This window comes from Pelobates fuscus, chromosome 2 (genome assembly GCF_036172605.1).
Source record: "Pelobates fuscus isolate aPelFus1 chromosome 2, aPelFus1.pri, whole genome shotgun sequence".
Classification (NCBI taxonomy): Eukaryota; Metazoa; Chordata; class Amphibia; order Anura; family Pelobatidae; genus Pelobates; species Pelobates fuscus.
The window spans coordinates 85,462,551-85,490,199 of NC_086318.1; the positions used below are offsets into that span (position 1 = coordinate 85,462,551).

General features: G+C 38.6%; 2 protein-coding genes across 2 annotated transcripts in view; both read left to right on the plus strand.

The window, feature by feature from the left end:
- The window catches only part of KLHL30 (kelch like family member 30), a 49,398-nt gene extending 43,931 nt beyond the window's left edge, over nt 1-5,467 (plus strand). Inside the window, exons 6-8 of the mRNA XM_063441676.1 lie at nt 128-316; nt 2,689-2,834; nt 5,210-5,467. Coding sequence (XP_063297746.1) covers nt 128-316; nt 2,689-2,834; nt 5,210-5,467 — 593 coding nt within the window. The remainder of the gene's footprint in view (nt 1-127; nt 317-2,688; nt 2,835-5,209) is intronic.
- Nucleotides 5,468-7,986: 2,519 nt separating this feature from the next.
- LOC134585539 (erythroferrone-like) lies at nt 7,987-26,559 on the plus strand. The gene is made up of 8 exons (XM_063440969.1): nt 7,987-8,556; nt 10,705-10,908; nt 11,109-11,220; nt 13,136-13,275; nt 15,528-15,636; nt 15,975-16,050; nt 23,011-23,086; nt 26,392-26,559. Exons 1-8 carry the CDS (start codon nt 8,431-8,433, stop codon nt 26,497-26,499), a joined length of 951 nt encoding a protein of 316 aa, XP_063297039.1. The 5' UTR covers nt 7,987-8,430; the 3' UTR covers nt 26,500-26,559.
- The last annotated feature ends 1,090 nt before the right edge of the window (nt 26,560-27,649 follow it).

Consider the following 27,649-nt stretch of genomic DNA (forward strand, 5'->3'; position numbering starts at 1 on the left):
AATATTTTATAAATAAATAAATAATCTGGAACTGTATAATATTGAAGAGTTTGATGGAACTTAATGGTGGTTTCTAAAAAAATAATCACAATTATACATGTATATATATTCTCTCTTCTCTTCCCAGGTACCTTGCAGGATGCCGTGGAGGTAGAATGTTATGACCCCTATACTGGCACATGGGCACCCGTGAGTCCTGCCCGCAAGTATGTCAGTAACTTTTCTGCGGTGGGGTGCAGTGGCAAACTGTATTTGGTTGGTTCCTGTGCAATGAAGTATAATGCGCTCACCCTTCAATGCTACAATCCTGCCATAGGTATGGGTGGACCCTTATTGTAAACCTAGAAAAAAAGGGCATTGGGAGGGAACACCAGAACATGTATTTCTAAGCTGTGATGCTGCTGTAAAATCCAAAATCCAAAATAGAGATTAAGGAACAGCGCACAGACACGCAAAAACACAATTACTTTTTTACAATTACTTAAAGGAACACTATAGTCACCTAAATTACTTTAGCTAAATAAAGCAGTTTTAGTGTATAGATCATTCCCCTGCAATTTCACTGTCATTTGGGATTGGGACAATTTCACTGTCATTTGGGAGTTAAATCACTTTGTTTCTGTTTATGCAGCCCTAGCCACACCTCCCCTGGCTATGATTGACAGAGCCTGCATGGGGAAAAAAAAACTGGTTTCACTTTCAAACAGATGTAATTTACCTTAAATAATTGTATCTCAATCTCTAAATTGAACTTTAATCACATACAGGAGGCTCTTGCAGGGTCTAGCAAACTATTAACATAGCAGGGGATAAGATAATCTTAATTAAACAGAACTTGCAATAAAGAAAGCCTAAATAGGACTCTCTTTACAGGAAGTGTTTATGGAAGGCTGTGCAAGTCACATGCAGGGAGGTGTGAATGGGGTTCATAAACAAAGGGATTTAACTCCTAAATGGCAGAGGATTGAGCAGTGAGGCTGCAGAGACATGTTCTATACACCAAAACTGCTTCATTAAGCTAAAGTTGTTCAGGTGACTATAGTGTCCCTTTAAAATGACCTATTTTAGCAATCAAATATAGGAACTCAGTTACACCAAATGGCCATATTGTGTTAAGCCCACCACTGTCACAGGTGGGTTCTACCCTCATTTTAACATGGGAGATGCAATACTTACGGCTTGAACTGCTTCCAAAGTATCTCCAAAGATGCACTTTTAATGAAGGGGTGGGTTGATGAATGAATCTGGTCTGGATTCCAAATATATACAGAAAGAATAGAATTGGGGTACACCGGAGCGTGGATTTCTCAGTATTGGTGCTCCTGTAAAGACCGAAATATAAACATGCTAACTGCACTATTTACTTACTCACCTTCACCTACCTTACTTACAAACCATAAACGTAGATTTCTCCATCATTAACGTTTCTGACATGAATCCTTTGTCAGATCACTCAGGTTAAAACAAACATGTTCTATGTGGAGTGCCTGTGTTTGCTTTGTGTAATCCATTGGGTATTTACAAAATGGCAAATTCAGTTATTTCAGTGTAGTAAACGATTAAAGTCAGCTGAATCTCTGAATAAATCTCCTATTTTGGCTCTTCACAAACAGCTGAACTGTAACTGAAATGTAAAAAAAATAACTTTATTTGTTTTATACCAATATCATTATTGTGCACTGAAAAAGCAACAAACATTATCTAGTTATGTTACATTATCCACACAATTAAAATATTGCAATTCTAAGTGTTAGATTCTAATCTAGTAGATCAAGTAATCTTTATATTCCTCTTCCTCTGACAGTTTATCACATACATCTGTCAGTAAGGTCAACTAGATGGAGGCCTGTGTTTCTTTTAAACATCTCCAATGGTAAATAGATCCCCGCAACAGATAGCGTTATTTACAAACCCTCCAAAATAAATACTTTCTTAGTGCCCATCATTTCTACTATTACTACAGTACTATTTTGCACATACATGTGTCATTTATACTAAATCTTGCGTAGAAAATTAGATTAGACTAGAGCTGTGGTCTCCAGTAGACACGTGCAATTTGTTTCAGTCCGAATTTCAATTCGCACGAATTTCGGCAATTCAGAAATTCGCATGCCAAACTGAACCGAATTGCCGATTTTCTGAAGTGCCAAACCGAACCAAACTTTTTGCCCATGCACATCCCTAGTCTCCAGTCCAGCCACCAAGGCACTTCAATATTACAGAACTTTTATCCAATGAGGATACTGGCAAACTTGAACCATTGGTATGCCTTTATAGAATAACCATGTCTGTTTGGAATCACTGCTGTAGAGTCACCACTAGAATGCAATACTCTACCTACTAATAATCTTGCCAGTTTAACCCCTTAAGGACCAAACTTCTGAAATAAAAGGGAATCATGACATGTCACACATGTCATGTGTCCTTAAGGGGTTAATATGAATAATTTTCATTAACCCTGCAGCTCATGTTCCAGCCATAATCATTGAAATTATCACAGAATGTGTCCAGGAGTTAAGTATAGCCATCTCTAGATTACTCTAAGTTTGTCTACAATAAATTATATTGAGCATTGAAAGTCCATCAAATGCCTTTAACTTGTATTGTGAAAACACATTTTTTTGCAGTTATCTCTTGAGAATGTCATGTTGTGTTGTGTTTAAGATCCTGTCCTGTTGTGTCTTTTAGATGGTTGGAGTGTTATCGCCTCACCATTTATTCCAAAGTACTTGTCATCTCCTCGCTGTAGCGTTCTGGGTGGTGCAGTGTATCTTGTAGCTGATAACACCAAGAAGGTGTATATGTATCTACCAGAAGCCAACATGTGGAAGAAGGTTAGTAAAGGCAGGGTGGGATGTGTTAAGGCAAATACTTTTTAAATAGAGCATGAATGGTTATTTTAAATATAATTTAAAGAACCTCCTTCTCTGTCTCTCACACTTCCCACAAGCTATCTAGAAAGGTCAAAAGGAAGAATTCTCATCTATTAATACTAGTGGAATTAGATGGAGAATTTGCACTTTCTTGCCAAGGCTAAACTGAGGCATTGATAGATACACCCGAACCCAATCTCTTAATTCATGCCAGCTTTCCATTTTGTCCCTCTTGGTCCCACCTCCTTGTTCTTCTGTCGCTGCTCTCTCGTACCTTAAAGTTCTAGGCGATGAAGGACATGTATATGCTTCCAGCTACCATCAGTTGGTACTTTATGTGTTGTGCACCACGAAGGATAAGTGAGAACGGAGGTGAGAAATATCTGCCACGGCTGATATGATACCTGCAACATTAAACTTTATACTGATGTTCCAGCACGCCACTTCCGAGTGATAGAACATCAGTAATGAACTTAAAACACAGCTCCCTGTCCAGTCGGCCACACAACTGCTACTCAGGGCTAGTAATGGAACAGGGTCAAAATCATATGATTTGCCAGTACTATATAGTTTTACAAACATTTATACCAAGAAATTCACAATAAATTATTTGAGAATATTTAATGAGTTATATTTTGTTTAAGTTTGTCCGTATATTATGGACATGTATGATCTTAAACTATCTTTAGAATTTTTGAATTATTAGGTTTATTTTTGTTACATCTTGTTGCATAGTCACAGGAGCTTATCTCTCCAAACTGTGGGTTAAATAGAACTAAAACCAAATGCAGAATTGTACTTTTAAAGATATGGGGATATTAAGAGTTATAGGTTCCTGTTATCCAAACAAACATTAATATACTGAATTTAAATACAATCAGAGAGAACAATTGGCTGAATGAAAAATAAGTCAAGGAAAGCCAAGGCTCTTTGTGGAGGCCCATGAAGGAAAACATTAAGAGACCACTAGGTGGCGCTACATTTTCATAAATTCAGTAGAACTGTTCTTGTAAATGTATGCAATATTATTAAAAATAAACTATAAAAAAGAATCTTATCACACCCTCTATGTGAACCCTCTGCCCAAATAAATAATAAAAAAAGGCAAGAAAGAAAAAAAAGTATAAAGAATTAAATATAGGTATATTAACAATCAATCATTCTAAACGTTCCACTGTGAATTACAAGAAGGAAACATAACCTGATATAGCCAAATAGAATCCTCTAGAAGCAAAAATAATGTAATTACATAACCATGGATACACAACCAAAGAGCATCACTGTCTAAGATCTAGGTTCTAATCCCAGTCAGTCCACCTTACCAGTTAGTGTTCTTCGGCAACAATTTATTTGCCTGCCATAGATTGCAAGCTCATTTGAGCAGAGCCTTTCTCTAACTATAAAGTGCTACGGAATATACTGGTGTTATGTAAATATTAATAATAAATAAATATGGCTACACTATTGCTAGAGATAGAATTTGGCCACGTTAAAGTGTATAAATAATTCAATATAAAGATTTAACTGCATGTGAACTAATGTTGTAATTTAGAATGGATCCAGACTCCTGTTCCTAAGATTCAATGGTCAGGTACATCTATTTAGGCATTGTAATATATATATAAATCTCACATTGGTCGATCCCAAAATATGATTAATTTTGTATATGAAATACACTAAACAATTTAACACAATGTAACCTGAATAGTTACATTTGTATTACGCTATAACGTAGCTCACTTTTATTCGTTTTGTAGAAGACTTGCACTTCTGCCAGTAAAACACAATTTCTACAGACATAATTAAAGTTAAGAGGAAATGTGAGATGATCGAAATAACTAAGTGATGATAACTTTGATCAGTTTAATGATTCACATGGATCATGTAGAGATTTTCTGCTAATTGTTGCATACATGAGTAACATAATTCAGAGAAACAGGTACCTTTGACCACAACCTTTACAAGACGCATTGTCATATTGGTGTTTAGAGTCTCTATTTAACAAGGGAGAAGAAAGATGAAGAGATAATTATAACTGCCCAGTGTTCTTGATATTCCGTGATAGATTAAGGAATCTTAATTGGCTAGTTGAAATTAATTGCAGATATGAACTATGGGCAGCACTTTGCATTACCATGTATAATGTGTTCATGAAACACAAGTGTCAGGTTCCCAAATATTATTAATATCACTAGGAGCAGGTTTGTACAATATGGCTGTTCACTCTATGATGAATGTAAATTTAACGAGGACCAGAAGTGCATAGTTCCACCTCCAGATTAAGAAAACAGAAAAATTATTTAAATCAATATTTTTATTCTCATGTCTATATTTAGGTGCAGTTGCTGCACACCCTTCATGAGAATGGCGGCATGACCCCGATTGGATCACAGTTGTATGTGACAGGTGGACATTGGCATGGCATGGCGCGTGAATACAGTGTGGTAATGGAATCCTATGACTGCACCAAGGATGTCTGGAGTAGGGAAGGAGCCCTTCCCAGCCGTTGGATGTACCACTGCTCCACGTCAATCTTCATGGACATTTCCAAGTGGACAGACAGATTTCGGGAGCATCCAGAGAGAGAGGCTTAACCCCTTAAGGACCAAACTTCTGGAATAAAAGGGAATCATGACATGTCACACATGTCATGTGTCCTTAAGGGGTTAACAAGCACCTTAGAAGCATAGACTACACAAAGACTACACACATCAACTTTATTCTTGGACCTCTTTAACTATGTATCCAGCTGTCCTCTACTGTTATTAACATATAGAAACCCTATTGTAAATATCATCAATATTGCAGAAACATTGCAAATCACATTGCATTTCCAATAGATGACAGCACATAAAATAACAAATTTCAGTTGTCATGCCTATTTCGTGTACTGATGTAATTAATATAGATTTATACTGTAAAATTAACTTTTTTATACTTAGATATTTAAACCTTTAGTTTGCAAACCAATAAACTAGTTGATAAATGCTTTTTATGATGCTTTTTTGTGGGTCGGAGAACTATGATGACTATCAAACTGAAAAGAAATTAGGCCAAAATAAAAATTTGTTAAATTCTTCAGCTAACTGTTCGTCCTAGATTTTATATTTTGCAATTCAGTCAACTCTTCATATTTCATTATTTACAGAAATAAAAACCCTGATGCATTTTCTACTGAGAACAGCCTACCAGTGGGCAAATGTACTAAACCTTGGCACCCTCTCACATTTGTTTTTCTAATACTATACAAATAGTGATCAGCCAAGATTGTGAGTGTTATGGTTGATGAAAAAAAAATTCATCTTGATATTTGTAATTTTTTAAATGAGGAAAAAGTAAAAATAGTTGTTAATTAAAGGAACACTCCAAGAACCACTACCACTACAGCACTCTCTATTGGTTATGGTGCCAGGAGATTCCTGGCACCTCCTCATTGTAAGTAGTAAAACGGTTTTAGAACAAACTGCAGAGCATGGAACAAACCAGACAGAAGATTTTTGAACCAAGGTAGGATCACCAAGCAATACCAAACGTCTGATGAAGATTCAAAATGTTGACCTGCAAAGTGGATTTGCAGTCATCAAGCTTTGTCGATCAACTTTGAGGGTCCTGATGGCTGGTTGCAATCCAACTTCTTTTATCTGCATTAAACCCAGATCCATGAAATCTTGGTTGCTATCTGTGGGGGAAGATATGGAGAGGTGATAGAAAAAGCTGATTGGTTCTTCTTGAAGTACATTAGGTTGGTGTGTGAATTTTTTGTTGAAGTCTTTACGGATCTCCTGCATTTATTAGAAAATAACATGGACCATACAGTAGCTGCATGACAAGCACTTTGAGTCCATGGGCTGTGGATATTTTACCCAAGCATAACTTGTTTTCTTTCTAATTTTACAGATAGATTACCGTAATAAGTTATTTTTTTAAAAAACATCACATGTGAAGCAGATATTCTTACCAAAGAACCAGAAGACCTTGCAGATTAACCATCAAACAGAAGATATTCTGTGAGCTTATACTTTCTGGTACAGTAAGTATAATAGTCCTGACAATTAATAACTAGGTCTTTAGCATGGCGTGATGGCCACACTTCTTCATCAAGACTTCAAAATCCAAGTCTTTTTTCCTATTGTTCTATAGGGATGTGGTTCTGAAGGTGGCTTGGTTCAGCATTCTTCAATGGGACTCAGGCTTTGCAAGTTGAGGAATGTCTCAGCTAACATTCCACATGTCTAAAGTTAATCAGTTGTATCCAGTGGATGACATATTGCTGCCGGCCCTGACTTCAGCTAGCTTGTCCTTTCTTTCCCCTGGAATCATGAGCTTGGCTTGTATTGTGGATTACCCTGTTAGATGACACCTGATGGTGTATTTCTCTCTGTTAAGCCCAGCAACTCTAAACTCTTTATATCCCTGTTCTACATCTGCAGTTAGGGATACGGATACCCCTGGTTGTCCTGACACTGGAATCAGATTTTGAGAATATCATACAATGTGAAGCAGCATATGTGAGCGTAGCCATCCCCAAAAATTATCCTATCTATTTGTTCTGGTCCCCTGGTCTCAGCAAGGCCACAGATTAGGTCTGGATCTATATACATCAAGACGGCAATTTCAGCTCAGTTACGTATCTCTCAAATCCCCCTTTGCCCAAGTTCGAAAAATGATTTTTATAGCAGGACAGCCAGTGATTGCTAATCTCCCAAATTGGCCTTGGATACCTTGGTTCCTCTTCCTACATAGAGAATGTCTTGAAAGCACCCTGGGGCCTTCATTGTCTCCACACCTGCTATCCCAGGGTCCAACATACAATCCATGTCCAGGCAAGCTGAGCTCTAGGCCTGGCATTTAAAGGGGAAGAGCTGTCGATGCAAGGTTTATTGGGATTGCTAATTGTTTCACAAGATCTGGATGTTTCAATAATAATTTATACTCCAGGAATTTTTAGTGCATACCTGTCTCAACTCAAAATTTACTTGAATTTGGTTTTAAAAAAACTTTTGAAACACATTGTTACTCTTAGAAGGAGGACACAAAATCTGGAGTCACGTACTGACACTGCCCTTGTGTGTATTTCTGAAAGTTGCATACAGTCAAAATTCTTTAAACTCTCTTTCTTGGAATAAGATGAAGTTTAGGCTTAGTATATGTGCTGCCACATGAGTGTGTGTGGGACAGCTGGATGTGCAGCCCTGTTATCTATATGAAGGGACAAGACAGCTACAAGGAGGAGGCACTGCTAGGAATTACACAACAGCACAGAGGCAGGCGAGATCAGAAGAGGGAGAGGAGACAGATAGTGCAGACTAGGGAAGCTTGTTTTCTCTATTAAAGAACACTAAGAGGGTATTACATCCTGCACGTGTATTTGTGATTCTTTGTTGGTATGTATTGGTGACACTGAGTATCAGTGAGTGTGTGAGGTCTGTACTACTGGTAGGTGCTACACTTTGAGCATTCATTTATCGTCGCTCTCCTGTATTGCTGTATTACTGCCAAATCAGTGCAATACAGTGCAAACTGTCACTTCTATTTATTGTACAAGTAAACCAGCATAATGGATATGGAATACAAGCCAATCCCTCTGCGCTGTCTGCTCATGACTCTCAGTATGGGGGTGCTGTTGATTCTTCTCTGCGCTGGACCTGCCTGCACCCACAAAAACAGAGGATCCAAATTTCAAGTAAGTCCATAGCCTCTCAGACTAAATGTCACACACAGAAAATGGATACATGTATGGCAATAAATATTGTGATTCTCACAGAGTGCAAGGTGAGAATTGCCAGGAATTCAAAGAGAATTTCAAAATTTAGGGCAAGGTAGCCAAATAAGGAAAATTCTCAGAGCCAATTTTATTTCTAGGTTTGGGTATTGTGGCCGCAACTTTCCCCAGCAATTCTGACTTTATTGAGTAGCACTTTATATATATATGATGTGTTCTTACGAAGAGTAGCAGGACTCCCCGGAACATGACATTTTAGGCAGAAAGAAAATAAAGATCGTCCCAGGTCAAATGGAGTTTACAGTCATTCGATTTTAAAGTCAATGTACATTATAGAATTATTTAAATTTTTGTATATGTTCAATAGTAAGTAAGCACTACTTGGTTATTATAGAAACATCTTCATAGAAACTCAAGCACGGCTTATTCTAACATTATTTTATATATCCCAGTGGCAATAACGGTTGATTATTTAAATGATGAACATATTATGGATTGGTTTGGAGTGCCTTAACTTTATATATATATATATAAATACACCCTTCGTGTCATCTTCATGATATGATCCCAACAAACAGCAGCCAAACGGTAAAAATGGTAAAAGTGAGAATTTGCTTCCATTATAACTATTTTAGAAAAAAAGAGAGTTATTTACTAAAAGTGAGAATGTAGAGTGAATTTACGTTTAATGACTTTAACTTTAAATTTGAAATTCACTGTGATTTCTCGCATTAGGGAATAACCCAGTAAATCCTTTGTTAATTCTGTTTAATTCCCAGTTTAACAAACAGCCCCCCTCCCTGTATGTTTAGAGTTTAAGGTAAAAAGTGTGAATATTCCAGTGCTGGCTAACAAGTAGTAAGCAGCTGGTTTAAAATACAGTACAAAAGCTAACCCCGGGAGATCTCATGGTTACTGACCGGAGTCTTATCTCCACTGACAAGCCTGTATAAATGAAGGACAGTTTCTACATTAGACTTGATCTAGTCGTTACTCACATCCTAACTGCATGTCGCTTAATTGCCAGCATTCCAATAATTAACTTAGCAATCTATTCCTTAAACTCTACCTATTATTTAATGTCTATTTTTCGCCCTATGTGTCTGCTTTGGTAATCAAGAAACACTTTTTTACTAAATCAAGCAGAGTGCTTGTCCCAACTTTATTTGAATTGCTTGCTGGAACACGCACTGGTGGTTTTATTAAAGGAACACTCTGGACACCAAAAAAACTTCATTCGTATGAAGTTGTTATGGTGCCCCGAGTGTTTCTGTTAACCCAGATACTCTCCAAACTGGGCATTTTTCTGTAATGACTCTTACCTGCCACTAGCCTGTCCCATAGTTCATACAAATCCCTATGAAGAAGCTTAGAAAGTATTACAAACTGCGGGCCTACATCATCAAACATAGACATTTCTAAAAAAAATAATATATATATTGTTTTATTGTATGCATGAATCCATTGTCAAAATATTGTCAATTCATATGGTTACATGCCAACCCTTTGCATTTTTTTTTTATTGAGCTGTGATTTACGTTTTGCTTATTAGTTCTAAATTCACAAGTCTCTGTTTACTGAGTTGTAAGTTTTCTCTGGAACAGAAAGAGACATTGCATAGAAAGCCTCCTAAAAGCCTCATCACAATCATCAAATTTTCATTACCATCAGTTTCTTCACCTTGTTCTGCTTGGCACCTGTTAATTAATGAAGGAGGCACTTGACCCATCGAGCTCACGTTGCCAGCCTGCTTAATTTTGCCAGCTCCCACACCAATGTAACGAATGGTCTTAGGGTGGACTTCAAAAGAAAAACAGTTGCTCTTCTGTGGCAAAATGCGGAATTAATCACCATGGAAACCGATAGGATGCCTCTCAGCATTTAGCTCTTTGCACCCAAAATAGCATCCGTTTTCCTTGATAAATCTCCCCTAATTATCCAGTGGTTGCAGAGCCACCCTCTTGTTCATTCCATGCTCAAAATTAAACCAGCCACCAAAGGGAATAACTTGCTGAAACAAAACATTATTGCCTGATGGTACTTCTAGTGAGCATTACGTGAGCAGTAAAAAAGGGGGATAGTCTAATTTGAAGCCTTTTATCCATACAGGAGGCCCCAGGCACAGAGCTACCCTTTCAAGATACCCCTGCGCCAACATCCCCATATCCATATCACACAACATTAAAGCAATCGACCCAAATGGTTCCAGTGTTAAAGCGTCCTTATTGGGATCCAAGAGAAGCCTGGCTCCTGCTTTTGAGAAAAGATCGAGTAGATCGCATCAAGAAGAAAGGACATAAAGACCACCATCATGTAAGCCCCTAAACACCTTTTATTTTAGTGAATATTGGAAGGCTATAACCCATTTGTTTATTTTGTTTAATTCTAGATTTCTAACCCTGTTCTTTATCATTTTAAACAAGCTCATACTAAAATACATTGGGTCCATCGCTGATGAAAAGAAGAGGATATTGTTATAAATAATTTTTGTGTCTTTGTATTTTGGTTTCCAGCATCATCGCCCGGGCCCTATAGGACCCCCGGCACCTCCACAACATCATAATCACCTGTCAAATGCAGTTCCACATGAAAAAATATTGCATGTTTTCATACAAATGTTGAAAGGTAAGTACGAAACAACATACCAAAAAAATAATGAGAACCAATCAGCTCTTCCTACACTGTTGCACAATAACATTAATCATTGTTTGAGTTATTCTAAATTAATATTCTAGTTATGGTGCACTTGGGGGTATTTCTTTAATGCTACCAAATAAGAACAATAGTTTTTGATCATGCACATAATTAGGATATTCACATAATATAATAATAATTCCACATACATACTCAATAGTTATCCCTACTATTATGTAAATTATGTAAAAAAAGATACATGTAACAAAACCGCATACGTTGGCCAGTTTTTTTTGCAAAGAAATCATGGCGCCTTGATGTAATATTTTTGGATACATTTTTAAAATGATTTTTACAAATTATAAAAATATAAAAAAAATATATCATATGCAAAAAATAATATATATAAAACAATATCAAGATATTACAAAATTGCAATATTTGTTCATAATATTAAATCACTTTAAAAGTTTATCCAACAATATTAAATCAGGAACCATGTACACTATATTTTTTACATATCTTTAAATATCCTAAATCTGAAGAAAAAGAAAAAGCTTTTTTATGGCAGGTGTAAAGATTTGCACATTACATGTAGAACGTACATAGATGTGGCAAGCATCAGAAATTATTTTTAACCAGTGCATAGGCTAAAAGATCATCTCAAGCTTGTTAATAAAACACAATTCAAGATGGGTAGATATTCTGTGATTGGTTTGTATGCGTGGTCTCTTGATAGTAATATTCTAGCTATGTCACTGAAGGAGGTTTAACCTGTGACTTGTAGAGACACAGAGCAAACTTCTGATAGTAAAGACATCACCATGGAAAAAAATATGGAAAAGATCATTCTGATTCTTCTTGATTCCACTGTGATCGATCCATATTTTAAACTTCAACTCACTTCATTACTAGCCAGTGTCACACGTCATAACTCTCTCCAATGAAATTACAGATAAACGTGTATTTTGAAAACTCTGGTGAATTATTATGTGGCATTTTAGAGCCACCAGATACTTTATACGTTTGTGAAATATGCAGTAAGGTGAATGCAATACTTCAATAAATTTCTCCCATGATGGAAATTGGGAACAAAGTTTAAGGTCCAATGGGTTAATGTGCAATGTCTGATTGCTGAGGACCACAAAAGCATCAAGGTTTTATTTTCTTCCAGTTAAACTGCCTAGCAACTTTCTGCCCGCTGTTCATTGAACTGTACTCTTATTCATGATGTTAAACAAAAAAACATTAGGGAAAAACTAATATCCTAGAAAAATTACTTCACTATCGCAGTCTGGGATTATTACAGGGATATTCTGTAAAGTGGGAATTGTTCAATTTAATTTTGAATTTTGAATGCTAATGCCATAGTAGATGAACTGACAGCATAGCTTACTGGGAGAATTTTACTAGTTTGGCTTTTTTGCCGCTAAATTTGAAATTTAATTAACTAAATAAGCCTTTTAATGTCTACTTATTCCGTATGTTTAAGAATTATGTTTGTGGGATCTAAAAAGGGAAATTAAATACAGATATCAACCCTGCTGTATTTATGTCTATGCTGCAGAGCCTCCATCGTTGGTTCTCTGTCAATCATAGTTATAAATTGTGTCAAAGTTTTTGTGATAAATAAAAAAACAGACGTTGCCTCTACCAGTAAATGTTTTGCCTCGGGTGTGCCAGGATTGAACATGATTGTTATGTCAATTGCTAAATCTCTCTATATATTTAAAAGGAAATGGTGCATTAAAAATATGTTAAAACAAGTTATTTGGGATTTTTAAAATTTTTTATTCAATTATGTAATTTTTTAAGGAATTCAAATTACTTTTTAATTCCGGTTAAAAACCAAAAGAAACTCTCATTTTTGTTATAATGAATTATTATTATGATAAATTCTTAATAGATATTCTGAAAAGCAAGAATGGGAAGAATACCCCAGGACACGGGAATCATTTAATGGTAAACGCGGCTTTCACCTGCATGACGGATCAGGACGCCAGCGTGGAACCTGGAAACCAGATAGAATTACAGCTTTACCATCAGGTTAGAATACAAAATATGGAGACATGAATGGGTGGAGTGAAAAAGAATTCTATGAAAGATTTAAAAGAAAGGGAAGATATTCGCACCAAGAATTTCCAATTACACAAAGTGACAGGTGGATGTAGGGATGGGGAGCCCAGGATTTGCAAATAGTAGGAGTGAAAAAGGGTGCTTTGAATTAAGCCAGTTTGGTATGAAGTTTGTATTCTATTGGTTTTTCAAAAGAGATTCTTTGTGTTTTAGATCAGGGGTACCCAAAGGTCATTGTAGAATTACAATTCCCATGATGCCTTGCAAGTCTTTAGAATATTAAAGCATCATGGAAGTTGTAGTTCTGATCTATCCGGTGAACTACATTTTGGGTTCTCCATTTTAAATATGTAATATTCGTTTTGAAAATCTGTGATATTGCTCCCTATCAGATGATGTACCCTATATATCATTTTCCATGGGGCATCATTAACAGGATGACTGACAGATGTCGAGGGGTTTTCTAATAACTAATATGACAAAGAATAAATAATTGCCCATAATGGGATTCAATATCTGCTTAACTTGAGATGATAAAGCAACATATTAAAATATGATACCTGGCATTTTTGTGTTGAGTTTTTAAAATAACGATGGGATATGAACAACCTATGAACAACTATGTATCATAAACATAATCAGCTGATTGTTATGTTGGAGACATAACAATATATTGTTCAAGATATATATAAACAAATACTACTCTGTTGGTTGAATTCTGCACTTTTGGGACAATCTACAAAATGACTGGGATATACACATCACAGAGAGAAAAAATGTGTTAAAAATGAGCCTACTACATGATGGGCACACCAGCAGGGTTTGCTTTTGAGGTGTGCGAGCTGTGCAGCTGTACAGGGCGCCATGACAATAGTTCATTCACCTCAGAGGAGGCCTGCTATGTTTTAAGGCCGACTGCAGCCGGCTGAGGAGTCCTATAGCCTGAGAGATCGGGAGGAAGCAGTAATGACTACTGCTCTCTTAAAATGTCTTGCATGCTTAGGCTACTGGCAGAGGCACCACCGGAAGTCTGTCTAATGGAACAGCTGGTCTCTGATGCCAGTGGATCAGTGAACTGCAATAGGGGCCAGGGAAATTGCATTGTGGAAGCACTCATCGTTCCCTGGATAAAATCAGAGCATTACCGCTAGTTACTGTGGCAATACTCTAATTCTTCATTAGTGCCTGCCCAGGGAGCACAGCGCTCACCACTTACATTTTGATACTTTAAAATATATATATATATATTTCCCACAAACATCCATAGCCCCCGCAGTCCCTGTCCCCCACTACAGTAACGTTCCCCAGGCCCTCCTACCCCATCACACACTACAGACCCTATCCGCCACTACTATTGCCGCCTATATCCCCTTACACTATAGCCCCATCTTCCCACACTACAGACCCTATCCCCCACTACTATTGCCTATATCCCCTTACACTATAGCCCTATCCCCCACTACTATTGCCTATATCCCCTTACACTATGGCCCCATCTTCCCACACTACAAACCCTATCTCTTTCTACACTGCATCATCTACCTCCTATACTACAGCTTCTCTCCTCCTCTGCACTACTGCCTTTACCCCATACACTACAGTCTCCATCTCCTACACTTTAGCACCCAGCTACATTACACTACAGCCTCTACTCCCTACACCACAGCCTGAAACTCTTATACTACAGCCTAGAGTAGACACTTCACTACAATATCGATCTCTCTACACTGCAGCCTATCACACACAATCTAGCCCCTGTCACCCACAAAGACACGCATCACTGCTCATACCCACATACATACTATAGCCTCTATACTGCCACATACACACACACACACACACAAAAAAAATGGTCAGAGGTATTGGATGAGGGGTTGTGGCCAGGGAGGGCGCTGTGAAGATTTTTTTTTTCACAGGTTTGCATACCAGAAGGTCTCAACAGTAGGTTACATGATTTCTCTAGGAATTAAAATTATTAGACAATAGACATAGTGTGAGTCCATGGTGTGGTGTTTTTATTATGCATAAATTATATCCTACATTTGATCCAAGGATCTGAGGTTGAGAAATATTTTTTTTCCTAGTTTGATGCAAAGAAAGCAATTTAAACTGGGTGATTTGCCTTCTTTTGGATCAACAGCAAAAACAGATGTGAGTAAGGTGGAACTTGATCGGTACAAGTCTTTTTTTCAGGCTATGTAACTATGTACATTATCTTGTAGCCAAACATCGAGGGATCATTCAACATAGGTGATGGGTTCAATCTGACCAGCGGACGATACACAGCTCCGATTAGTGGCCTTTATACCTTCAGTGCAAGGCTAAAGATTGGTACGTTTCAGACTGGCTATTGTTTTTCCTAGATTATGAGAGTGTCATTGTGAATTCTTTTTAATAAAAAATAATACAAATTTTTAACACTTGCACAAAATATAAAATAATTTTTTCTTAAATTCAGATCTTTTTAAAAAAAGAAATTATGAAATACTTGGTGATAAGGATAGTCTGTAGGTATATTAAACATTTTATTTTTAAGACCGGTTTCCTGAATGTATTCTCATACCCTAGTTGTATTTTTAAATGTAATTTTTGATAACTAAATTACTAAAATATATGTTTTGGTTGCTATATTTTTGTACCATCCTTACATCTATTTTCCGGATTATCAGTGCAGGAAACTAAGAAGAACACCCATGGATTTTTTCAAGTCCAACTTTGTATCCAGTCCCTATGCCAGAAGAACCTGTAAGTGACACAAAATTTAGTTCAGAGAATTTCAAACAAAAGGTCAAAATAAATGAATAGGAAAATGAATCCAATTAAAGGTCATCAATTTATTTAACTAACATTTGAAATAACCTGGGCAATTTCATGATTTATTGAAGGATGCTTTGAGTGTTCTTGACTCATTGTTAGTCTTGCAGTTAAAGGGACACTATAGTCACCAGAACAACTACAGCTTATTGTATTAGTTCTGGTGAGTATAAGCATTCCCTTCAGGCTTTTTGCTGTAAACACTGTCTTTCCAGAGAAAATGCAGTGTTTACATTACAGCCTAGGGATACCTCCAGTGGATATTCCTCAGATGACTACTAGAGGTGCTTCCTGAGGCAGTGGTGCACACTGTGCAGCACCGAGATTCAGTGTATTTTCTCTCTGCATTGAGACACTGAACTTTGCTCATAGAGATGCATTGATTCAATATATGGAGTGGGATCGTTTTCTTTATCTCAGTCCTCATTTTCTCTTTTTGCTTTTGACTTTATTTGGGGTTAAGCCCCTTATATACCTCTGGTAACCTACTCGGAGCATGTGAAGCTAGCTAGTCTACTTTCACTCCCTCCTCCTCTTGATCTATTTCTGTATTTAAAAGGTTTCAGTACCTAAAGGTTACCCTATTATCACACATTACTTACACAAACAAATCAAACCATGACGGGCTTTCTATCTAACAAACAGGACTTTAACACATGGTGTAAAGACGCCGAAAACGTCTTCTCAAATGAGAGACTGGAAAATGAACAGTCTTCTCCAGATATCAATCAATCATTTAATGCAACCACTAAACTGTATAAACAGCAGATTAGGACATGCTGGGAAATTTCATCCTTAGAAAACTATATCAAGAAAGAGATGATCCCCAGGGGTCTAAGAGTACGTAACATTCCAACAGCTTATTCAGACAACCCTGAGTTCATGAAAGAGTGGGAATTTTCAGCTGGTACCTGCTCTAGGAGATTTATGGAAATTATCTGCACCTTTGAAAAAACCAAATTAGACACCACCAATAAAAAATTGGGGGAAGAAATTGAAAAATTAAATCATTTCAAGGGTGAACCGAGTTTCCCTAATTTGGAAAACAAACTAAAACTTAACCTAGACAGATATCAAGAATCTATTAAGTTCCGGAAACATCAAAAATTTATTAGGGACTCCCGAGACTACCAGACGGGCAATATCTATAATTTCCCGAACCGCCGATTGAGACGCAATTCCGAGAATTACATTACCTCGGAGTACGACTCATCGGATACAGACTCTAGCACTGTACCCCCTGACTCTCAAACTCCAATAACCCCCGGTACCAGCAATCCCCGTGGTATCCTCAAAAAAGGAGTGGATTTTTTAGAAATGAGCCACCAGGAGGATTACCCAAACTACCTAACACGGTACCAATCAAGGAACCGAGGAGGGAGAGCAGGGAGAAGGGGGGAAGGAGGGAGAAAAAGACGATATTAACCCCTTAAGGACAGACGACGGATATATTCCGTCATGATTCCCTTTTATTCCAGAAGTTGTGTCATTAAGGGGTTAACTGATAAATCAGTCCCTCAATCCATGGATACGCCCAGACTACAGGTTATTAATCTATCTTCTTTTCAGCTCAACGCCTCCCACCATAAAATTCTGGAAAAGGGGTTATCCTTTGTCCCTACTCCTCCTTTTGACAGATTCATATGGACAAAAGACTTACATCTCTTTGTGAGAAAACTTGCACTCCATAAATTCCATGAACTAAATAAGGAGAAGAGGGCAAGATCCCTGGGCCTTTCCAGTGGTGATATTGATTGTCTTAATAACCTGGTGTCTTTACTCGATGAAAACGAAATTAGACCCTCATCTAAACACACAGACCTTAAACCCAAGAGTCGCTTTACCCCAAACTTTTCAGCATTCAGAAACATCGATTTATTTCTGGAAGCTGTTAAGAATGAGATTGACTGCATTGAAACTAAAAACCTTAGCTCATATCCCAATGAGAATTTGTCTCATAAAGAACGGAGAGCCTTGAAAGAGCTAAAAGAGAACGATGCTATTATCATTAAACAAGCTGACAAAGGGGGGAACGTGGTAGTAATGGATATAGCTAAGTATGAGAGGATGGTCCAAGATGTTCTGGACAATAGGGACACATACACGGTCCTACAGTCGGATCCCACTAATATGTTCCTGGGTGGATATAAGGAGATCCTAGATGAGGGCCGCAGTAGAGGGTTGCTATCTAACGAGGAATACTCCTTTATCCTCAACCCGTGTCCACGAATAGCAACCTTCTACTGCCTGCCGAAAGTCCACAAGAGTCTGGGGGATCCACCTGGTCGTCCCATAGTATCTGGGATCGATAACCTGACCCAAAATGGGAGTCTGTATATTGACCAGGTCCTCAGACCTTTTGTGGAAAACCTTCCCTCGTATATCAGAGATACCAAACAGGCTCTGCATCTCCTTTCGAACCTTCACATCCAGCCTACATCCAACCTATGTAGTTTGGATGTGGAGGCCTTATACTCTTCTATCCCGCATCAAAGGGGAACCGACCACATCCAGTTCTTTTTGACCAAAAGAGGCACTGAATACCAGGCACATACCAATTTCACGATCAAGCTACTGAGATTTATACTATCACATAATTTCTTCCTATTTCATAACAAATTCTACCACCAGGTGAGAGGGACGGCTATGGGCACGGCGTGCGCGCCATCATATGCCAACCTCCACCTGGGTTGGTGGGAGGAACAAATTAAGACTTGTGATATACTAGCGCCGTTTATGTCTAAGATTACATCCTGGTATAGATACATCGACGATGTCATCCTGGTCTGGCAAGGGGATAGGAATGAATTTGACCAATTTGTCTCTCTCCTCAACAATAACGAGGAGAATCTTAGATTCACCGCGGAATTTGGTGGCAGCTCCCTAAATTTCCTGGATCTAACCATTTCAATCTGCAAGGATGGCTCACTTAAAACAACCCTATTTAGGAAGCCATCAGCCACTAATTCCCTCCTAAAATGGGAGAGTCACCACCCTAGAGCTTTAAAGCAAGGAATCCCAACCGGCCAGTATCTTAGACTCCGACGAAATTGCTCTGATTTACAGGATTTCCAGTTAAAAGCTAAACTCTTGAGATTACAATTTAAGGAGAAGGGATACCCGAATAAATGCCTGAAAAAGGCCTATAAAAGGGCCCTTCTCACCAAAAGGGAGGATCTCCTTTCAGAACCGTCCGACTCTATAACTACCCCGAACAAAACCATCAGAATGATTGGAACGTTCGATACCGGTTGGGATGAAGTAAAAGGGTCTCTTCAAAAATTCTGGCCCATTTTACTTAAAGACACTCACCTAAAAACAGTACTGTCTCCACAGGTCACAATTACGGCCCGAAGGGGGAAAAACCTACGTGACATCTTGGTCCCTAGCCACTTTGTAGCCAAACAAAATCCTCAATCCACATGGCTTAGTGGTACGATCCCAGTTGGCACTTACAAATGTGGTAGGTGTGTGGCCTGTAAGTTTATTCTGAGGAATTCTAAGACAGTCCAGGATAGTGAGGGAAAGCAGTCCTTCACAAAAAAGCATTTTTTCAATTGCAACTCCATGGGTGTGATTTATCTTCTCACATGTAGTTGCAAACTAATGTATGTGGGGAAGACCTTTCGAGCTTTCAAGGAGCGCATAAAAGAACATGCGAGGTGCACTAAGAACCGAATGGAGACACCCATCTCTAGACACCTTAAAGAAAAACATGGGGGTTTATCCAGGGATATACGGTTCTGCGGGCTAGAACTGGTTAAACGAGAACAGAGACGGGGGGATTTCGACAAAATCCTGCGTCAAAAGGAATGCAGGTGGATTCACAAATTGAAGACCCTCAATCCGAGGGCTTTTCATTTTCCCCTTTTATTTGAATAATAAGGGCCCCCCCCCATTATATTATATTATATATGTCCCCTGTCATTTAAACGAGTCCCACGCATTGAATGTACACAATACGTTTTTATTTGGTATTCGATATCCCCCACTCCATCTCTAACTGAATGTTTATACTGAGGATATAATACCTAACCCTGTTGAAGCGATGAGTCTATGCCTATTTGACATAGACACCCTACTTTCTTTCTATATAGAATACCCGTCTAACTAATATAGACTGAGTACTTGTGTGAATCTATGTACACATAATACACTTCCCCCCCCCCTCCCCTCCCCCTCCCCCTCCCTTTCTTTTTTCTTTTTTCAGTAACTGATGACTGACCCTGCCTATGGGCCCCCTATTCCCACATTTTGAGAATATTTCCCACCTTTGATATACATAAATAATATGAAATCAATAATAATAAAAAATAAAAAATAGAAACAAAACCAAATAAAATCAAATAAAATACACAAAAAAATATATTTATTAGTTTATTTATTATTTGGGAATACAATGTCCGCACAATTTTTCACTATTAATGCATTAGGCTATCAATTTAAATTCTAGTATAATTTACAAACCTCCCTTTCCTCGGTCTGTCAAACAATATACATATTGTACATACTGTATATAGTCAGATCACACAGACTATTACATGTTACCTTTTGAGCGACATAACGATTTGTACGGGTATTAACACCCTCTGTCTGACGGAAAAGGAGCTTTACATGTAAAAATACTCTATTTTCAACCCTTTAGCCTACTATGCATCTATGTATATTTACATTTTGCTTGGGGAGATTAGTATAACCACATTGACGTGTTACATACATACACAAGCTCCCCCATACAATATGTAAACCGATGCTACCACTATTTACATCTTCACTCACAATGGGTTACGATCTCTCAGTGCGGCACACAAAGGGTGACCACTCCCCTTCCCCCTCTGATTGGACAGCAATATGTGGGAGGAGCCCATGGGCCCCTCGTGGTCTCCGGTAACAGCCCCTGCATGCGGATTGGTGGCTGTCCCATAATGGGAGGTCCTTCTACCCTACATAAACGGCAATCAGCTCAGTCTCTGCTCAGCTCTTGACAAAGGCGCATTTAAACGCCGAAACGCGCGTCGAGCTATTTTGAGCCGATGCAATTTATTTTCAGTTTTCCTTTTTTGATTCATTCACTTTTTCCTTTTGGCTGGGTTGTTTATTTTTACTTTTTGTTCGTGTAACTGTTTGCAGAGTGGATGGGGAATACCCCCATTTAGCATTTTGGGTTGATATTTGTATGGGGAGATAGGGAAAGGGTGAGGCTGCCTTGAAGTAGCAGTTTAATTCTTTTCTCACTGTTGTGAGTTTTGACAGCTAGTCCAGGGCATACTTAGGACTTTGGTGTGGCACTTATGTGAGTAAAGGGTTACGGCTCTGTAACATTAGCCGGAATATCCCTTGATATCAGAGCAATACTCTCTCACCTGCACAAATCGTATGCAGGAATACCAGGAAACACAGTGTATTTTCCTACATATATATGCTCCATATTCCCTCAGGATAAGTGCACCATTTGGTTCTCTATATAGTGACTCCCTGAGCTACCTCTACCGCTACCAGGCATCTCTCTATACTTCGGTATATTGATCCCCCCTTTTTCCTTCTCCCCTCTTACTATCGTTCCTCCCATCCACTACCTACCCAGGCATTTGTATCCTGGACATACCTGTTGCTCCACGAACTAAAATACGTTAACTATACTCTACTTACCCACCTTTGAGGTTCTAGTACTTATTGGGAAACTGTTTGCTAATTTTTATTATACTTTAATAAAGGCTTAACCAAAAACCCCCTTCCCTCTCCCCCTCCCTCCCCCTTCTCTACATGTGACACTTATAATTGGAGGTATATAACTGAGAACGAGATTGGATTACACCCACTGAGTGGGATCGTTTTCTTTATCTCAGTCCTCATTTTCTCTTTTTGCTTTTGATTCAATATATATCTATGAGGAGATGCTCATTGGCCAGGGCTGTGTTTGACTTGTGCTGACTCTACCCCTGATCTGCCTTCTTGACAGTCTCAGCTAATCATATGTGAAAGCATTGTGATTGGCTTTTATTACGAGATTGGATTACACCCACTGAGTGGGATCGTTTTCTTTATCTCAGTCCTCATTTTCTCTTTTTGCTTTTGATTCAATATATATCTATGAGGAGATGCTCATTGGCCAGGGCTGTGTTTGACTTGTGCTGACTCTACCCCTGATCTGCCTTCTTGACAGTCTCAGCTAATCATATGTGAAAGCATTGTGATTGGCTTTTATTCAACACTTCTGATGATGTCAGCCAATCAGGCAGATCAGGGGCAGAGTTAGCAGCATCAGACTGCATTAAAAGTAAGAATTTTCTATATTTAGGGGGCTAGATGGTGGTTTTAACACTCTAGGGTCAGGAATACATGTTTGTGTTCCTGACCCTATAGTGTTCCTTTAAATTTCAAGGATAGGCACCACATACAAGAGAACAAACATATTCCATAAACCAGGAATTGTCTGGAATTTACCAATTAACAAAAGTAGACATGGCAGTTCAGATATAAATGCATGGAGCAAGGATCATATTCAACTGTTAAGTTTTCAAAATAAAACTTAAAGTGTGGTTACGGCACTACAAAAATGAGAAATCATTTTGCCAGTGCTGACAACACCAACTTCGCTCCTTCTATAGGCAGAGTAGTTTATAGGATAACAAGAGAAGCAATGTATACAGAGTATGCCAGGGTCCACTACATTTAATTTAATAAAAGGTGCAAATATTTTAGGACCCTTGCCCCTTTATCTGCATTTAATACCATATGGGCATTAATGAATCCTTACATACCATGTTCTGCTGAGTGCATTAATTCTATGTTCTCCTAATCTTACGAAAATTGTACTTAATGCCAGCCATACATTGCTATAAAAGCTAATGTTCATGATATATTCCTCCCTAACAAAATCTCTTTCTCCAGATCCCTGCAAAAAATCAGCAGTCTGAGTCTAACTGGTCCTCACACAATCAGTTTGAATGGAGTCTTACACTTACAGGTAACGCAAATTTGTTAAAATTAAAAGTACGGTATAAGAAGACAATACAGTAATTTAGGGAGAGGAAAAAATGTCTCATGACTGTTAAGATTATCTTCTAACACATTGTTGCTGGTGATGTTGGCACAATACACTTTTATTTCTTTATTATTTTTATTAATCTACAAACGACTCTGAACTGTTAAACGTTGTTGAAGGTACATAAAAAGACAATGGAATGCCTGGAACATCAACATTTAACCCACTGCTACCAAGAGGTTGGCACACTTTTAGCCTAACTCATTGCCAGTAACATAGAAACCAAAATAAATTAGTGTGGTGTGAGCACTTGAAAATATAACTTTTATTGATTGACGTTAAAATATCCCAAAAAAGGGGGGTATTGAGCTATAGTCTGTAGATAAATACATAGAAAGAAAGAGTATATAAAGTAGAACAAGGGGGTGAAAACAAATAATACAAAATTATGATAAAAAATCTAAGTATCTCGCTTAGTAGATGGGATACAAAATGAGTCAAAAGTTAATAGTACACATTTAGGCATAGATATTTCCTGGTAGGATAGTGGATAATAAAGTATCAATTATACCACTTATACCATGCACAGTTAACTATTGCAACTGTGTATCACATAGCTCTATGCAGAAAACTAATAGTGTAGAAAATACTGGACTGAGAACTGGTTTGGGAACCACTGCTGTACACTATTTATTCCCCGTGTGAAATGATAAGGTAGTTTCCTTACCTTTTCTCGCTTGTCCTGGTGCCCTCCCCACAGCTGGCCCAGCCTCTTTTGCGGTCATCAGCAATCTTGATGATTTCAGTCAATCCAATGCTTCCGCTGCAATGCTTTCAAAATGACAGGGGAATGGTACCCAGACCACTTCATTAAGATTTAGTGGGTGCCTATAGCGATCATTTTATGAAAGGAACACTATAGTCAGGACCAGATTAAGAGCCCAGTGGGCCTGGTGCTGACAATTATGATGGGCCTAATTACAAAATCTTATTGAGCAAAAACACTAAAACAGTCCTACCTCCCAAGCGTCATGTATCTCATAGAGATGGTGTTAGAGGGAAACTCATAGGATGCAGCTATGAGAAAACACATACCCTATGCTAATGTCATGCTTTTATCTTTCAAGTTAATCCATACCCCCTAGCAGCAGTGTCCAGTAAAGCAGGAAGTCTATGGATGGGGTAAAAGGGTGGGCCAGTGACGCAAATCACATAACCAGAACTGCTGAAAGGGGCGAACACAAAAAGGGGGCATGTCTGTGTCACCATGTCACTAGGACACTAGGGGACAATAAGAGACATGGGGACACTGAGATACTAGAGAACACTGGGAGACCTGGGGGACACTAAGACACTTGAGGAAACTGGGTGACTTTGAGACACGAGGGGACTATGGGAGACACGGGACACTGAGACACTGTAATACATAGGGGACACTGATATATAGGGGACACTGGAGACTTGATAAAGACCTGGGTACAGGTCAAAACATTGCGGTGTCCAATAAACCTGCTTAAATCTAGAACAGTGAGTGCCTGAGATTTTTTTAGGAAACACTAAGAAACTGGCACACTACAGACACTGAGAGACACCAGGGACACTGGGAGACATGGGGATACTGAGATACTAGGGACACTGGCTGTGAGACAGGGGGACACTGGGAGTGCCCATGTCTCCCAGTGTCCCCTATTGTCCCCATGTCAACCAGTGTCCCCTAGTGTTTGTATCCCCATGTCTCTTCAAGTCTGTGTCCCCATGTCTCCCAGTGTCCCCATCTCACTAGGGGAAACTTAGAGACATTGGGACACTGGGAGAGACATGGAGACACTGGGAAACTAAGGGGACTCTGGGGAAACAGAGACACCAGGGACACTGGGAGACATGGGGACACTGAGAGACATGGGGCCACTGTGCCCCTAGTGTCTCAGGGTCCCCATGTTCCCCAGTGTCCCAATGTCTCTCACCGTCCCCATATCTCACAGTTTCCCCTAGTGTATCAGTGTCCCCAGGTCTCCAAGTGCCCCCTAGTGTCTCAGTGTCACCAAGTATCCCTATGTCTCCCAGTGTCCCCATGTCTCTCACCATCCCCATCTCTCCCAGTTTCCCCTAGTGTCTCTGTCCACAGGTCTCCCAGTGCCCCCTAGTGTCTCCCAGTGTCCCCAAATCTCTCACCGTCCCCATCTCTCACAGTTTCCCCTAGTGTCTGTGTCCCCATGTCTCCCAGTGTTCCCAAGTGTCCCTGTGTCTCAGTGTACCCATGTCTCATAGTGTTCCCAAGTGTCTCAGTGTCCCCATGCAGCCTTTCCCTCCATCCCTCACTTTCCTGAGCTTTGGTTGTATCTGCAGGCTCAGAGCTGCTGTCTGGACTCCCTGTGCAGAGATGCTCCCCCGCGGATCAGTGAGTAGAGAGAGGCAGGGAGGGAGATGCTGTAACTTCTTATCCCTGCCTCTCTCCACACAAACAGCGACCCTACTGGCCAGCGCTGGTATTGCAGAATAATCTCTGTCTTTACTGAGACTGACATTTGTATTGCCGGTATTTCTGCAATACAGGCTAGGCAGCCTCAAATACCTGAGAAATACTTTTGAGAAATACCTGGCAACCTTAACAGTACTGTGTAAAAAAAATAAAAATAATAATAAAATATATATATATATATATATATATATATATTTTTAAATCATTCGGCCTATTCCATGGGCTTGGGCCTGGAGCTGCAGCTCCATCAGCCCCTATGTTAATCCGGCCCTGACTATAGTGACAGGAATACAAACATGTATTCCTGTCACTATGGCTGTGAAAACCTAGTTTAGGTGGCCTGCCCCCATGCCAGCAAAATAAAAGATAGTTTACTTACCTTGATGATCTCATGGGAAAGCATTGATGGGCTATTGTGCATGCAATGCACGATTCAATGAATCTCTAGGAGGAAGTTAAGCGTCTCCATGCAAAGCTGTAGTTGTTCTGGTGACTATAGTGTTCCTTTAATTAAAAGGATCATTCCATTTTGGAACACTATCCTCAAAGAACAGATTGTTAAGATGACATAGATCATCACTGGTCCTTAAGGGGTTAAATAAATAATTCAATATAAAAGATACATCAGAAGCATAACATGACATGTTGATTTGTGGTTTACTATCTCTCAATAACATTATTTCCCATATTATATTTCACAATTGTATCTTCTCTTCATATTAAATGTATAGGTTATTGTTTTCTCGTGGACCCCATATCTTTCTAGTAGTCTCTGTAAATTACTACAGTTCTGAACTCTCTCTTTCAGGCAGGACAATATGTGTCACTTTTCCTGGAGAACCATATGGAATATTGGCTTGTGGTGGAAAAAGGATCCGATTTCAGTGGTGTGCTGCTACATCGTGGTCCGCAATAAAATCTTTTGAGCGAAGAAACTGTATTCCTCTGACCAAACAAGATTTTCTTCTACGTCTTCAAGCTTGAATCCGATCCTTCTGAGATCTAATTTGTCTAAAATATTTAGTAGGTTTGTGAAATGATGAATATTAAAGTTTTAAGTAAAATAAAAGCACAACCTACTAAACTCCAAGATATAAAGACAGTGAAAACTAAAAGTGTATTTAACGTATACATAAAATTATTATAACTCCTATTTATAACATGTATGGTTAGATTGTCTCATATATTCTAATTTGTTTAATGTCCTATATTTGTGACTGACAATAGTCATCCAATTGCTGACATTTGAAAAACTGATCTTAAAATCTGAATTTTCACATGCACAGAATATTTTTTTTTTTCCAATTCTTCATTTTTGCGTGCATGGGTAATTACAAAACAGCCCGTCTGGCCACAACAGTCTTGCGGGTGATGATTGTTACATGACATCACAACTTAGTTAAGGCATACTTTTGTCTGTCATTTCCAATCTGTAATGGAAGCTAGGTCTGCACTTTTTTTTTTTTTAGTTACATGTACAAATATTTTTTAGAAAAGACTGAACAGACAAGTGAAAACTGTGGACTGATTTACACACCCCTCCTTGATAAACTGGGATAAATATTTTGATCTCACACTTTATGCCTCTGTAAGTATCCAACTACTAGAGCTAAATAACAAGTTATTGGCAAAATGCCTGTTCTGTCTCCAACTGAACCTTCTGGAGATATTTAATGGTGCTTCCATTCTTTGTACGCCTTTCTCTTTTTGTTAAAGGTTCTATTTATACAACAGTGTTACATCTGACATACATAAGTCATTTTACAGATAATTCCTCATATATTTGCTGGATACTATGGTCCGTTAGTAAGCTAATTTTATAATCCCTTATTATGCTATCTTATTTTAGAATTCTCTGTGATACTATTCTTCAGCTCTGTTTACCATGTTACTTATAGTATACATGTCATGCCAAATTATAGCTCTATTATTGCAGTACCTTAGTTTGTTACTACAGCCTCAATTTCTTCTTCTGTGTCAGACTACCCATTTCTATACCGCACATGTATGTTGGGAGTTTATTGCACCATCCGATATTCAGCTTCTTTTTAAGTCCATGATCCTAG

Excerpts from the sequence above, each read along its gene's own strand:
- LOC134585539 (XM_063440969.1), top strand. The coding sequence starts at position 8,431 with ATGGATATGGAATACAAGCCAATCCCTCTGCGCTGTCTGCTCATGACT. Across the intron at positions 11,221-13,135 it reads TTTCATACAAATGTTGAAAG|ATATTCTGAAAAGCAAGAAT; the intron begins GTAAGTACGAAA and ends AATTCTTAATAG. Across the intron at positions 16,051-23,010 it reads TCCCTATGCCAGAAGAACCT|ATCCCTGCAAAAAATCAGCA; the intron begins GTAAGTGACACA and ends CTCTTTCTCCAG.